Source organism: Anolis carolinensis, chromosome 3 (assembly GCF_035594765.1).
Source record: "Anolis carolinensis isolate JA03-04 chromosome 3, rAnoCar3.1.pri, whole genome shotgun sequence".
Classification (NCBI taxonomy): domain Eukaryota; kingdom Metazoa; phylum Chordata; class Lepidosauria; order Squamata; family Dactyloidae; genus Anolis; species Anolis carolinensis.
The window spans coordinates 118,577,559-118,593,578 of record NC_085843.1 but is presented as its reverse complement, the minus strand read 5'-3'; the positions used below and the strand labels follow the sequence as shown (position 1 = coordinate 118,593,578).

Genomic DNA, 16,020 nt, shown 5'->3' with positions numbered 1-16,020 from the left:
GTAAATACAGTAATTACAACATAACATTACTGCGTATTGAACTACTTTTTCTGTCAAATTTGTTGTATAACATGACGTTTTGGTGCTTAATTTGTAAAATCATAATCTAATTTGATGTTTAATAGGCCTTTCCTTAATCCCTCCTTATTATCCAAGATATTTGTTTATCCAAGCTTCTGCCAGCCCATTTAGCTTGAATAAGTGAGACTCTACTGTACTTCAAATTTCAGTGTTTCCTGTGTTTACCACACTGTTACTATTTAATTATTTTTAACTTTTGTTATGCTCTTTTTAAAATGTTTAGTGCGGATAAATCTTAGCCGCCTCAAGTCCCCATGGGAGAAAGGTGGGATATCAATAAAGATAATAATAATAATAATAATAATAATAATAATAATAATAATAATAATAATAATAACAACAATGATGATGATGATCCTGACCGTTTTTTCACAGGTGTCCACTTGAAGAGATTCTTCCTGCTTGTGGCAACTATCCTTATCTTTTTTATTTTCACATACTCTCTTCTTGATTTCTTTAAGACTGTGCAGGAAGGGATATTGGCACATGTGACAAAGGTTGTTTGCACAAACTGAACAAAATATAAATAGCAATTGCTAAAAATGGTACATCTCACATTATTTAAATTGTTGTCTTGTCTAGTGGGACATGGGGTGTATCCACATTGTAGAATGAATACAATTTGACATTGCTTTAACTGTCATGACTCAATACTATGGAATCATGAGAACTGTGATTTTACAAGGTTTACAGCTTTCTCTATTGATGAGGGGTGGTGCCGCATCCAATTATAAAACCCAGGATTCCATGGCATTGAACAGTGACAATTAAAGTAGAATCAAACTGCATTAATTCTGTAGTGTAGATACACCCAAAAAGAAGATGCGGTGTTTATTTATAGATCTTGGGCTGTGTTCATGCTAACTTATATATAGGCCAGTATAAGCAATAGCAAGTATGGTATGTTGATGAAAATACAGAATTAATAACACAATCTGATCAATTCCAACATGATTTTTAGGAGGGCGACTGAATTGAACAAAGTCTGGAGACCGTGTCCTATGAGGAAAGGCTTAGAGAACTGAATATGTTTAGCCTGCAGAAGAGAAGGCTGAGAGGAGAAATGATAACCATGTATAAATATTTGAGAGGATATCAAAGGACTCAAAGTAATGGGTTCAAATTACAGGAAAGGAGATTCCACTTGAATATTAGGAAGAACTTCCTGACTGTAAGAACTGTTCAGCAGAGGAACTCTCTGCCCCAGAGTATGGTAGAAGCTCCTTCCTTGGAGGCTTTTAAACAGAGACTGGATGGCCATCTGTCAGGAGGACTTTAATTGTGCTTTTCCTGCATGGCAGGGGGTTGGACTGGATGACCTATGTGGTTCCTTTCAACTCTGTGATTCTATGAACATCTGCAGGGCCTCACAATGGTGACAGTATAGATATAGATCATGGGTAGTCTGTATCTATCGTAATTTTTTAGTGCTTAGAAAAGTTACTTGTGGGATTACAACCCTCAGTAGCCCTTAGCCATTAATGGAATTCTAGGAATTCCAGTCTAAAATATAGCTTCTCCGCACTTTGGTGTGTGTTTATTCCACATCAATATATTTAGATGCACCGGCTTCCAGTGTTTTGTTTCAAGAGGTGACTATTTACTTTAAGAATCTCATGTCCTTCCCTTTATATAGTGGGAACCACTAACATGCTGGTTTTCCAATGTGGAATGAATAGCAGGGGCTGACTATGATGCCAGAGGGGCAGTGATTCTGTGTTTTTTAACTTATGTTGTTGTTGGGCTTGTTCTCATGTGAGCCGCCCCAAGTCTCTTTGGGAAGATAGAGGCGGGATACAAAAATAAAGTTATTATTATTAAAGTTATTATTCTTCAGAAAAACATCCAAAGGAGCTATCCCAGGTGCTGAACTGAAAACAGATTCAATGCGTTAGTAACTCCTTTAAAATTCAGACCAAAATCCTGGAGTGATTCACTGTCACTGACTTCCTTTTGTTTGGAATCTCCATGTAGAAAATAACTTTGGGAGCAATCATCAGTTGAGTACTTTTTAAAACATACAATGATTCTGTTTGTTAGGAAGCACAGGGATGACAAGGCAGAACCAGTCATGTTCATCAATTGTACAAGGCTGATAGCTTGGAAATAATTTCCTTTGGGACCTAGCAGGACTGTCTCCTTTTAGCTTTACCAGCTTTCTAATGAGACGTTTCCCACTGTTTGCATAACTTCCAGCCCCGGTATTTTAGTTTTATACCGATTTCCTCAATTTTACTGATATAAAGCAGAAGCTGCTTTTGGAAGATTGCCAAGAGCAGCTTACAAACCACATCTATTAACACTTTTGTAATGCAGCAGTGGCAAAATTCTAGCTTCAGAAGTATTGTGAAAGGAATAAAATAAATACAATGGCCCGTACTGCAGATATTGTATCTATGCACGGCCTGTGTGTACTTGAAACACGCTTTTCAGTTTCCATGACTAGAATTTGGACTTACCAAATGAATTTGCTGGCACTTGGTTAGGTATAACAAACAAAACCTATAGCAATAGATATCAGACAGACAAAGGAAAACACTTGTTTTTACTGCCATAGTGTTCAAAAACATAAGGAGTTTTAAATTAATGAATGCAGAATAAATCAAGGAAAGGCTACAATAGCTAAGAGCTAAGTAAGACTAGCAGGCTCACAGGCAGCATGTCAGTTGCTGGGGATGGAGCAGACAAAATTAAGCTAAAAGAAAAGGTTGCAGCTTTCCCAGAAATGTTTATTTGACCCTACTGAGAAAGGAAAAGTTCAGATAAAATGGTTTGATTAAGCATGCCTGTTCTGTGTATTTGAATATAGAATGATCTTTGCATCTACTTTTCATACTGCAGTGCTTTTATTACCAGCTCGGGTCTTCTTCTGACTGCTGCACCCCTTCTCCGCCCAAAATGTCTAGGAAAGGGAAAATGAAGTAAGCAAGATCCTCTGCCAGCAGAAACTAGTTTCCTTTTCTAGACCAACATTCTTTCATCATAAAAAGCCCAAATGTGTTACAATGCAGAATTAGATGGGTAAGAAGCTTTGTTTTGCAATACCCCCTTTTCACTATATACAGTAAACGCAAATACAAGTATTTTGAAATCCCCAAACCCCCCAAATCTTAAAAATTTCTAGTCCCAAGCATTTTGGATAGGGGAGACACAACCCCTATGTACAGTAGAGTCTCACTTATCCAACCTTCGGTTATCCAATGTTCTGTATTATCCAACACAGTTTGCCTTTTAGTAGTCAGTGTTTTTGTAATCAATGTTTTCAATACATTGCAATGTTTTGTTGCTAAATTTGTAAATACTGTAATTACTGTCAGGGTATTGTGAATTGTGTGAAATGTTAAAATCAATCTAGGCTGTTAGAAATGCCTTCTGTGTTAGTCTCGGCAAGGCATTTCAGTAACTATGGAGTTAATAAGAACCTGCTTTGATTGATGTATCACAGGACCAATGGGGTCAAGTTTGTTTGACCGGGACTTCCTTCTTGGTCTGTGGAATGCAGGGTAGTGTCGTCTGTTAGTGTGTGTTCAGCTTGAGCATTCTCTGGAGATGGACTATGAATGCTATGCTTTGAAGCCGAGGAGACACAGCCATGTGTCTGGGATTTATTCTAAATAACTGTAACTGTAAATAGTTATGTAAATAAAGTTAAACAACAGTTGGATTTTCAACTAACCCTTCGTCTGCTGGAGTGTTTGTTGACCAGTGCTGATTCTCCGCATGGGAAGACAGCCTGGAGAAGGAGGTGAGACCGGGATGATGTTTTTGAAACCCACTCTGCACGGCAACCAGGGTCTCACCCCAGCGTCGTCCACCCTGACAATTACTACATAACATTATTTATTTATTTATTTATTTATTTATTTATTTATTTATCACATTTATATTCCTCCCTTCTCACCTGAAGGGACTCAAGGCGGCTTACAACAGTGGCAACCATTAGATGCCCATACAAATCAATATAAAACATCACATAAAACAGTTAAAACTGTTAAAATACATTGCAAATTAAAATATACATTTTAAACATAGAATCAGATCCGTTCATCCTCATGCTTTGTCCATTATCATGTATTGAACTGCTTTTTCTGCTGATTTGTTGTAAAACATGATGTTTTGGTGCTTAATCTGTAGAATCAGAATGTAATTTGACATTGAATAGGCTTTTCCTTAATCCCTCCTTATTATCCAACATTTTTGCTTATCCGATTTTCTGCTGTTTATGTTGGATAAGCAAGACTGTACTGTACTATGTAATGAAGTTTGCTAACTGTTAAGATTTTGAGCATATCTGTCATCCTAGCTGATCTCTTGGATTCCAAGACAAGACTTAAAAAAAGCCATATTGAGGTTGGGAAGATTGCCATTTTTTTTTTTAGTTTTTTGGCAGTGTTACTGACTAGGGCTATCAAGGCAAAAAAACAGAGAATCAAAGCAAAAGCAAGCCACAAATATTATACCTCTCATTGATTTAGTGCATAAACGAATGTGATCAGGCATCTTACCATCTTCATGTAATGTCTTCTCGATTAGGCTGGCTAGCTCACGCTTATGTGAGTGACCACTAAACCTATCTCTCTTCCATTTGTGGAGTCCACATGTTTCTATAATTCGGTGGGACCCTGGGGATGGCTTTGCTGAAAGAGCCACAACTAGCAACTTCTTCCTGTGTTTTAAAGTTGTGACTTCTGATATTTTTTGGTTCTTCATGTTTCTCCAAATATGGAGAATGATGCAGTGTTTTGTATGATAGAAATAAAATGTGTGGCTTTTGTTCACACTGAATTGTCATGAGACTTTTATGACATCATAATAGGTAGACAGAAGCAGCTTGGTACTGTCTCATAATATGATCTCATTGTAACTACCAGGTTGTTAGAAAGCTTCTTTAGATGTAGATGTCACAGTGAAGGAACCTTAGGTATTTCACTCAGCATCCAAAATTATCCATAGCTGTTATTAGTATAAATATAACTCAGTTATTCTGTCTCTTCTGACAAAAGAACCTGTGAAGTTTGAACTCAGTGGAGATAATTATGAGCACACCATTTTGCATGACAGTTAATAGCACTGTGACCCGGGCCGTGGTGGTGCAACAGGTTAAACCGCTGAGCTGCAGAACTTGCTGACTAGAAGGTTGGGGGTTCGAATTCATGTGACGGGGTGAACTCCCACTGTTAGCCCCAGCTTCTGCCAATCTAGCAGTTCAAAAACATGCAAATGTGTGTAGAACAATAGGTACTGCCTCGGCAGGAAGGTAAATAGCACTCCATGCAGTCATGCTGACCACATGACCTAAGAGGTGTCTACTGACAACGTGGGCTCTTCGGCTTAGAAATGGAGATGAGCACCACCTCCTAGAGCCGGAGATGCGCACCACCCCTCCGAGCCTTTGTTTGTGTATGCTGGCAAAATGTCAGGAAAGAATACTTCTGGAACATGGTCATACAGCCCGAAAAATACACAACAACCTCGTGATTCCGGCCATGAAAGCCTTTGATAACACAACCAAGATTATGGCAACCAGACTGATTGATAACTGGCAAATAGAGGGAGAAAACATGGAGACAATTACAGACGCTGTATTTCTAGGCACCAAGGTTACTGCAGAATTTGGACTGTAACCAAGAAATCAGAAGATGTTTACTTCTTGGGAGGAGAGCAATGACCAATCTCTCAATAAAATAGTTAAGAGTAGAGACATTAACTAGTAACAAAGGTCCACATAGTTAAAGCAGTGGTACTCCTTGTAGTAACCTATGGATGCGAGAGTTGGACCATAAGGAAGGCTGAGCAAAGGAAGATAAGACACTTTTGAACTTTGGTGCTGGAGGAAAATTCTGAGAGTGCCTTGGATTACAAGAAGATCCAACCAGTCCATACTCCTGGAAATAATGCCCAGCTGCTCACTGGAGGGAAGGATATTAGAGACAAAGATGAAGTATTTTGGCCACATAATGAGAAGACAGGAAAGCTTGGAGAAGAGAATGATGCTGGGGAAAATGGAAGGAAAAACGAAGAGGGGCCGACTAAAGGCAAGATGGATGGATGGTATCCTTGAAGTGACTGGTTTGACCTTGAAGGAGCTGGGGGTAGCAACGGCCGACAGGGAGCTCTTGTGTGGGCTGATCCATGAGGTCACGAAGAGTTGGAAGCGACTGAACCAATAAACACAGTCAGTTTTAGTTGGTTGTCTCTTTTTAATCTGTTAATTGTATAAATATAGATTACTAGCTGTGCCCGGCCACGCGTTGCTGTGGCGAAGTATGGTGGTCTGGGAAATAAAGTATTGAGGAATTGGTGGTACTTAAGGTAAAGGGTAAAGGTTTTCCCCAGACATTAAGTCCAGTCGTGTCTGACTCTGGAGGTTGGTGCTCATCTCCATTTCTAAGCCGAAGAGCCGGCGTTGTCCGTAGACTCCTCCAAGGTCATGTGGGATGACTACATGGAGCAGCGTTACCTTCCCGCCGGAGCAGTACCTATTGATGCACTCACATTTGCATGTTTTCGAACTTCTGGGTTGGCAGAAGCTGGGGCTAACAGTGGGGGCTCTCTCCGCTCCCCCAATTCAAACCTGTGGCCTTTCGGTCCAGAAGTTCAGCAGCTCAACGTTTTAACACGCTGCGCCATCAGGGGATATTATTTCCTAAAGGTTGTGAATATACAATATTTCTGATTGGTTTTTTTTTGTTTGTTGGAGGCAAGTATGAATGCTGCAATTAGGAAAAATGATTAGGATGTAATGGCCTTGCAGCTTTAAAGCCTGGCTGTTTCCTCCCTGAGTGATTTTTTTTGTTGGGAGGTGTTAGCTGGCCCTGATTGTTTCCTGTCTGGAATTCCCTTGTTTTCAGAGTGGTGTTGTTTGCGATATTTTATGTGCTTCTACTGTCTGTGGCCCTGAGAAAACAGGATTTGCCAGACTTTGATGATGGGAATACTTTGTTGGGAGGTGTTAGCTGGCCCCGATTGTTTCCTGTGTAATTCCCCTGTTTATTTACTGTCCTGGTTTTAGAGATTATATTGTTCTGCATTATTCTATCCCAGTAATTATTTCATATTAAAGAAGAATCTCACTTATCCAACATTCGCTTATACAATGTTCTGGATTATCCAACGCAGTCTGCCTTTTCATAATCAATGTTTTTGTAGTCAGTGTTTTAAATTCATTGTGATATTTTAGTGGTAAATTTGTAAATACAGTACAGTAGAGTCTCACTTATCCAACATAAACGGGCCGGCAGAACGTTGGATAAGCGAATATGTTGGATAATGAGGAATTAAGGATAACCCTATTAAACATCAAATTAAGTTATGATTTTACAAATTTAGCACCAAAACATCATGTTAGACAACAAATTTGTCAGAAAAAGTAGTTCAGTACACAGTAATGCTATATAGTAATTACTGTATTTATGAATTTAGCACCAAAATATCACGATATATTGAAAGCATTGACTACAAAAATGCGTTGGATAATCCAGAACGTTGGATAAGCCAGTGTTGGATAAGTGAGACTCTACTGTAAATACTACATAGCATTACTGCGCATGGAACTACTTTTTCTGTCAAATTTGTTGTATAATATGATGTTTTGGTGCTTAATTTGTATAACGATTACCTAATTTGATGTTTAATTGGCTTTTCCTGAATCCCTTCTTATTATACAACATATTCACTTATCCTGCCGGCCTGTTTACGTTGGATAAGTGAGACTCTACTGTATATTTCTAATCTTATATTATCTTCTTAGAACTGGATTATATGAGGCCCCTTCTTCACAGCTGTATAAAATGCACACTGAAGTGGATTATATGGTAGTGTGGAGTCAAAAAAGCAGATAATATAAGATTATAAATGGGTTATATAGCTGTGTGGAAGGGCCTTGAGTCTACACTGCCATATAATCCAGTGCAAATCTGATAATCTGTGGAAGAAGTCTAAGTGAGGCCTAAATCTGCCTGTCCCCTAACTGAAACCTGGCTGTCCCTTGGTTGCTAGGCAACCAAGTGGGCAGAGATTAGCCCTCTAAACTGGCAGCAATTGGATAAAAAAAATTATTGCTCTCCCTCTAATTAGGACTTTATTTTTCTTTTCTTTTTGTTGTATCAACCTTGAGGCGTGGATGATGGGTTGTGTTGTCAAATTTTGAGGTTGGGGGGCCTGTACTTTTGTTGTTTTGTGAATTGCCTTGATGCCATCACTCTTTTATATATATAGATATATAAATACATTTTATACTACCTGTCAAGAGTTTTGAAATAACTGGCATAGATAAAATGGTAAAGCTCCGAGGCCTTTAGGCCTGACCACATGGCAAACTACTGGATCCTCATGTCTAGACCCAGACACCCTGTAGAGTAGCAGAGTCCCGTGACTCATGGGGGAGAGAGTAGAAGCTGGCACCTCCCTTGTGCTCTGGGTGGAGCTGGGGAGAGTGCATGCTGAGCCACTTTGGTAGCAGGAGATCATCCTTATTGTCCAGCCACACCGAAGCCAATTCAGCGCCACAGAGAAAGGGCTGAACTGAGGAGCTGAGATAGAGAGATTGTACTGTTGTGTATATGGCTTTGTATATATCTTCTGAAGCAATTGAAGATAAAACCTTCCTGCATACTGCAGTGAAAGAACATCTCTGTGTGGACTCTGTCTTCTTACATAGTGCAATCAAGGAGAACACAGGCATTTCTCAATAAAATCGGTGGGGCTAACTGTATTAGTGGCTGTACCTTGGCAATACTCAAAAGACTCCCAATGTTCCCCCCCCAAAATTTTTTTAGATTGCAACACATACAGCCACACTTTTCAGAAATAAACATTTCTTTTAATTGGCAAATACAACACACATTGCAATTCATTAGTATTTAATTCAAGGATTATTAAGTAACAAATACATAAAAAAACTGGCATTCAATGGCGGTTCAGAACATGAAATAGAGTTATTTCCCAGCTTCCGTGTTGGAAGATGATGATCTTATAGTTTTTTCAATGTACTATAATGCAAAAGAAACAAAACCACAACAAAATGTGTAACCGCTTTTAAAAAATAGAGATTGCATGAAACCGCACATTTGATTTTTATGAGATCTGAACATTGTGGGGCTGGTAAGGAAACATTTACTTTCAATATTTCTTTTATGCTCCAGACACTTGGAGAATACTAATGTCTTGTTTAGATCCACTATTCTGCAAAGGTACAGAACATCACATCAAGCTGAGAGCCCGCTGCTTTATGGTCCAAAAACAACCCAGTTTATGCTCTAAAATCTGTCAAATTACTTGGGCTTTCATCAAAACCCAGCATGCACTGACCAAAACCTTTAAAGAGAGACTATGACGTACAACTAAACAGCAAAATACATACATTGGCCTAAATCGAACTTACTGTGAACAAAACTCCTTTTAGTGCAAAGGGACTTTCTTTCCCTACCCTCCACACTCCACCTGAAAAGATGTTTTGGAGAGTTTCCTATCACTGCAAAGCAGCTTTTGAGGATATATAAAGGGCGAAGGAGACAGGGGAAATGGCTGCTCCTCATGGTTCTGCTGAAAGTAGAAGTTCTGGCAGTGCAACAATCCTGGCAGTAATGCATATGTGTGTGACTGAGAAGTTCTACACAGCCCGTTAAAATGTCCAAAATGCTGAACTACTTCGGCAGCAGGAGGGCATCCTTATTGTCCAGCCACACCAAAGCCAGTTCAGTGCCACTGAGCAAGGGCTGAACTTCCACCTTCCCATCAGCAACAGAGTGGCCTATCTTTGGCTGGGGCCCTTTTTGACCTCTTATGTCTTGTGATTCACAAAGGAGGGTAGAAGTAAAATCCCCTCTTTCCCTCCTCCTATGCTTCTTTGCGAGTCGCAAGAGACTAGTCAAAGAAGCCCCCAGCATAAGGTAGGCCACCTTGTCAAAGATGTAACCAGCAGCAACATGGTATGAGGTGGGTAGAATATGGGCCCCTGGCTATAAAGCGGAGCGGGTGGGAAGGGACAGCCATCCTGCTTTCCTGAGCCACCTGAGTCCAGGGAGCGCAGGATAGTTGTCGGGACACCAGTGGCTTGTTCTGTGTAGGAACTGGCCACGGATGTCTGGACTGCAATGACTCGGGTGGAAACACAAATGCTGGTGCAGGATTTGGGCTTTCCCCTGAGTTATATTAACCTGGAGTACAACCACATTAATGGTTTTCCAGATTAGCCAATGCCCATTTTGTGGCTGCCTGAAGGCTGATCCAAGCCAACACTAGCCTAAATGGTGAATGTAGAGGGGGCCCAAATCTATGCAAATACACACAGATTAGTCACGCTTGGGTCAACTGAAATCTATGGGACTTAAGACATTAGTTCAGCAGGGCCAAAGTGTGGCCAAATTAGTCTGAGTTCAGGCCACTGTGTTTGTATGTGGGATGGGGAACTTGTGAGTGTGTATCACATACACTCGTATCTTTTCTTCATTCTTAACCCTTAACAACATTTATTTGCATGTATGAGGTACACAACTGATTTCTCTTCATTTACACTCATAACTGTATTAACAAGGTACAGCCATGTGTTAACACAATTAAAAAAAAACACGACAATGACATATCACTTTTCTTCCACACCTTTTATCCCACCCAATCAGCTAGAGCTAGGAGAACACAATTTTTTTGTTCTGAACACCATTCAGGGCAGAATGTTTTCACAACTTTTTTTGTCCAGGGCACCTTGTGTATTTCATGTTAACAGGTCCCCTTCTTCAAATATTTCCCCCCTGAAAAGTTAAGGCAGCACTGTCTCCTGATTATAATGAGCCATTCACAAATTACAACTCTCTCCCACTTTAGCCCACTTTGTCTGGAATGTTGTTTTCCTACATGGATAGTACTTCTGCCTAGGATGCAGGAACCATGTGCAGTAGGAAGCACAGTGCAAGGATTTTCCTCACTCACATTAATTTCTCTGTCTCAAATATACTTGCATTAAGTTTGTAGCAGCCAGTCTCTCTAGGAAAGGTATTACAAGAGAATACAGCAGTTTCCAGCTTTTCATATTTCCCTGAGGATGAACCTGGTAAGGTTCAAAATGATTCTATTTCATAGGAAGTTCATTTTAATCTATCGGTAGATCTTTTTTTTTTCTATCTACTGTATGTGCACAGAGTCATAAGGAACAAATGCCTTTATCACATATGACAAAACCCTTGCACACGGTATAAGTGCCTCCCCCTCCCCAACATAGAATTATTACAGATGAAGGAAGTATGTTGCATTTGAGGTGCAAAACCTGCTTACAAAAGGAAGAAAAACTGTATCTGAAATATCCAAACCAACTTATTTCCATGTGTCTATGTAGAAGTTGCACATCGTCTCTTCACTTTGACCTGTATCATTCAGATTTATGGCACCACTTTATAGCAAAAATAGAAATGGACTGAATACCTTGGTTGAAACAATTTTTATCTCAAAAATATTAAGAAGTACCATTAAACATTAGAATTTCTCTTAAAAACCCAAGTTTTGTTCAAACATTATGCTGCTGATGCTAAGACCGAAATACCGCCCTCTTCTACCTGCTTTGGAATGCAAGTGGCAGTGTGGAGAGGCTCTACCCGGAAAATAAGGGCTTCTCTCTCCTAAAAAGCAGATGCTGAAAAGTCTTCTCAAATTACTATGTGGCATAACACAAAAGGAGTCAGCCAGTCAAAAACAAGAAGTTTAGAAAAATGCTTTTGACCACATAAAAGATTGTGGAAGATGCCAAAGAAGTCCACAAACCTTGATCATTGAACTGATCACTAAGTTCCAAGAAACCAGGTCAACACTTTAAAAAAAAACCCAGAACAAAACACAACATGTATGACAAAAACTGCCTAGAAGGCAGAGTTCCTTCATCTGTTAATCTCAGATGAATAAAGTGCATAGCAACTATTGTAACAGTTCTTGACAAGAGAAAGAAAGAGACAGAAAGAGAAAGAGAGAGAACAATTAGCAAGCCTCAGCAAGCTTGACACTTGTTATGTACATCTTGCTACAGGTGGCTTTTCTCTGTGTTTTTCAGTTCAACCTTTCAGCAACACCATCTTGTGATTTCCTTCAAACTTCAAATGGAATGGGCTGAGATTTCTGACTGCTGCCGTATATAACTCTGGAAGCTCTTGTCCCCAATAGGATGTTCCCTAGAGAATGAGCAAGGAAGGACAAAGAGAAGATTGGTACACTTGCATTAAATTATCCAGAGCAGGAGAAAGAGGTAAGGTAAAAATATCAACACCAGCAACTAAAAGACGTTTGCAGTACAAACAATATATTAAAGTGTAGCAATAAAGTACACCGAGTAAACATTTTGTTGAATAAAAAAATCCCATTTTTTTCCTTACAGCTAAAAAGGCATGAGGCACCATACAGATGCTGAATGACCCAACTTCTGACCAATGACAACACAATTGATCTGATTGTTGGGAGTAACAGAGCTATTACCTGGGAATATAAGTTTCACAGGTACCATGTTGAACATGTCCCCAAAGAACTCACTTCAAGCTTCCACAAATTGGGCATGATAAGAAGACAGGCCAGTTCTACCCCACCAACTAAACTGACCCCCATGCCATCAAAAGCTGAGATGAAAGAAAAAGCAATGTACCATATATACTCGAGTATAAGATGAGTTTTTCAGCCTTTTTTAGGGCTGAAAAAGCCCCCCTTGATTTATACTCGAGTGAGAATTCTAGCCGGTTTACATTCGGGCCGGCTTATACTAGCGTGTATACAGTAATCAGAGTTGGGCAGTCCTATCTTATTAAAGTCTTATTATCTTAAATTACAGTTTTATGTCAATATTCAAAAACATTTAACTTACTGATGCCTCAATTAATGTAATTTTATTGGTGTTTATTTTTATTTATGAAATTTACCAGTAGATGCTGCATTAACACCCTTATCAATAGCAGCACGTCTGCTTGCACAAGTACTGAATGAGAGTAGGAATGCCAAATCAGGTGCCAAATGTACCAGAATACTACTGAGCAGTGGGACATTTTAAAAAGAGATCTGCAGTTTAAAAATATAACAATTGGCCATCAGAAGTTTGACAATATCATGAGCACAATGGAATAATGATAATGTGAGTTCCAGTAGATTCAAGTCATACAAGAAACCAATATATTTCATAAAATCAGCCAATCAACAAGTCAAAATGAAAACACCATTCATTATTTGAGAAAATATGTTGCGATCTCAGTAGGGCTCAGGCCAACTCCAACTTACTGGCTTCCATATTTTGTCTTCTTGAATTTATCTCTCTTGTACTGGGCGTGCTCTTGCTCTAAGTTTTTAACACTAGCAACAATTTGTTTTAGTGTTTTGTAGGTTGCCTGAGGGTCATCAATGACAAAGGTTGAATACTCTTCTTGCTCTGGCCCATCATAAACAGATTTACTTCCACAAGCCTCTGTGAAAAGAAAGATGAGGGGAAAGAAGGAGCTAGTACTTGTGACACAAGTGTAAATTTACAAGCATCATTGCTAAAATGACATCCAAGTAACAACAAGAGATTTTCTAACTACAGTAGAGTCTCACTTATTCAAGCTAAATGGGCCGGCAGAAGCTTGGATAAGCGAATATCTTGGATAATAAGGAGGGATTAAGGAAAAGCCTATTAAACATCAAATTCGGTTATGATTTTACAAATTAAGCGCCAAAACATCATGTTATACAACAAATTTGACAGAGAAAGTAGTTCGATACGCAGTAATGTTATGTTGTAATTACTGTATTTACGAATTTAGCACCAAAATATCATGATATATTGAAAACATTGACTACAAAAATGGCTTGGATTATCCAGAAGCTTGGATAAGCGAGGCTTGGATAAGTGAGACTCTACTGTAACAAGAAGAGTCCCATATCTGGTCAAGTGCCCCTGAAAGCTCCCAAGTGGGATGTGACTAGCACAGTCTGCTCTGTTTGCAGCGCCTAATTTTTAGGAGCGAACTGCTTCTGAAAATGGAGGTTTCACATAGCTATTGCAGATAACACAGCCCCCCCAATCTTTTCTTGGGTTATTTGGGGCACAGATGCAGAAAACTGCATTGGATAGACTCATCTAGTTGAGGTTATTATGGTTTTCTGTGGGCAAAAGGATGGCAACTGGTAGATGGCATACGTTCTGTATCTCAAAATCTAGAGCTGAAGGGGGGAAACTAATGACATTTTTGGAGCTAGCAAGTGAAATATACACAGAAATGAGGCAAACATTTGAAGCACCACTGGTGCCAAAAGGAAACGTTCATCCAGAGAAAACAATTACCACAAGGAAGACAAAAACTGGATCAAACCATTAATTGGTAGAAAGCAAGCATATAAATAAACCCCACAAATAAAAAGGTTAAATTGAGCATCCCATTTCATCCCAATCACTCAGTCAGTATCTTGTGCCCCCAATGAGGCAGCTATTTAGTTAAGAGAGAAAGGGGGGTTGACAATGGCCAGCTACACAATTTATATCAGAATTGTCCCTAAGATTACATATGTGGTAAAGGACTTGGATATAAGGGCAAAGGGATGGGCAGCTCAGAAATGGAATGAGAGGTCATAGCTTTGTAATTACAAGGGGTCAAAGTAAGTTTAAATATATCTGACTCTACATCCTACAAAGTTATATTTATATTCTATCTTAGAATAACTTGAGCCTTCCCTGCGCTAGAACAGAAGTCATCTGGCAAAGCGTAGTTCAAAATAGTTGCCAAGAAACGCAGTGGTTATATGATGCCCCTTCTCTGCTTTTACATTCATTGAATATTCCATGTGTTCAACACTCAAATGTCATTGATAAATCTGGAGAAATGTCTTATTAAAATCTAAATGAATTAATGAGAAATCTCAATGCGCTACCAGTAAGGGAACTCTGCCCAACAAAAATCCAATGCAATCTCTTCTTCATTTATTGTTTACTTTGATTTAATACTGATTCCCACTTGCTGATTCTGAATAAACTACTAGCAATGTGTAAATGGATATAGGATTTTGTAGCTAACTACACTGTTAGTAACATGTTATGGGGGAAAACGAGTTAAAATTACACATTTTAAAAATAGCTATACAATTGTCTCTAGCTTGAAAAGCATGCTATAGAGCAGGGGTCCTCAAACTTTTAAAGCAGAGGGCCGGTCCACAATCCTTTAGACTGTGGAGGGGCCGAATTATCATTTGGAGGAAAAAAATTGAACAAATTCCTATGCACACTGCACATGTCTTATTTGTAGTGCAAAACAACAACAACAATGAAAGAACAATACAATATTTTAAAATGAAAACAATGTAACCAGCATAAACCTATCAGGATTTCAATGGGAAGTGTGGGCCTGCTTCTGGCCAATGAGATAGTCAAGTGAATTAGGATTGTTGTTGTTGTTGTTGTTGTTGTGTGCCTTCAAGTCATTTCAGATTTTGGACGAGCCGAAGTCTAAAATTATTTATTTATTCATTTACTAAATTTATTTATTACATTTATATCCCGCCCTTCTCACCCTGAAGGGGACTCAGAGCAGCTGTGTGTACATACAATATATTATTAGCATAGCACAATATTAGCATTATATATTACTATATTGAACTATACCACTATACTGTAATATTATATGTAATATATAACATATAATTAATATTATTATAGGGTATTATTATTAATATTATATTGTATAACATTATAAGATTATTATCAAAATTATATGTACATACAATATATTATATTATTAGCACAGCACAATATTAGCATTATATATTACTATATTGAACTATACTACTATACTGTAATATTATATGTAATATATAACATATAATTAATATTATTATATGGTATTAGTATTATATTGTATAACATTATATTATTATCAATATTATATGTATATACAATATATCATATTATTAAAAATGATATAAAAATATTATATTATAAAAATGAGGGCA

At 38.5% G+C, this 16,020-nt stretch overlaps 1 protein-coding gene across 1 annotated transcript in view; it reads right to left on the bottom strand.

Annotated features, from left to right (window-relative positions):
* Positions 1-8,880: 8,880 nt before the first annotated feature.
* Positions 8,881-16,020, bottom strand: part of rasa3 (RAS p21 protein activator 3) — a 173,511-nt gene continuing 166,371 nt past the window's right edge. Inside the window, exons 23-24 of the mRNA XM_062975435.1 lie at positions 13,321-13,504; positions 8,881-12,233 (exon numbers count right to left, since the gene is read on the bottom strand). Of these exons, the coding sequence (XP_062831505.1) occupies positions 12,158-12,233; positions 13,321-13,504 (260 nt within the window). The 3' untranslated portion in view covers positions 8,881-12,157. The remainder of the gene's footprint in view (positions 12,234-13,320; positions 13,505-16,020) is intronic.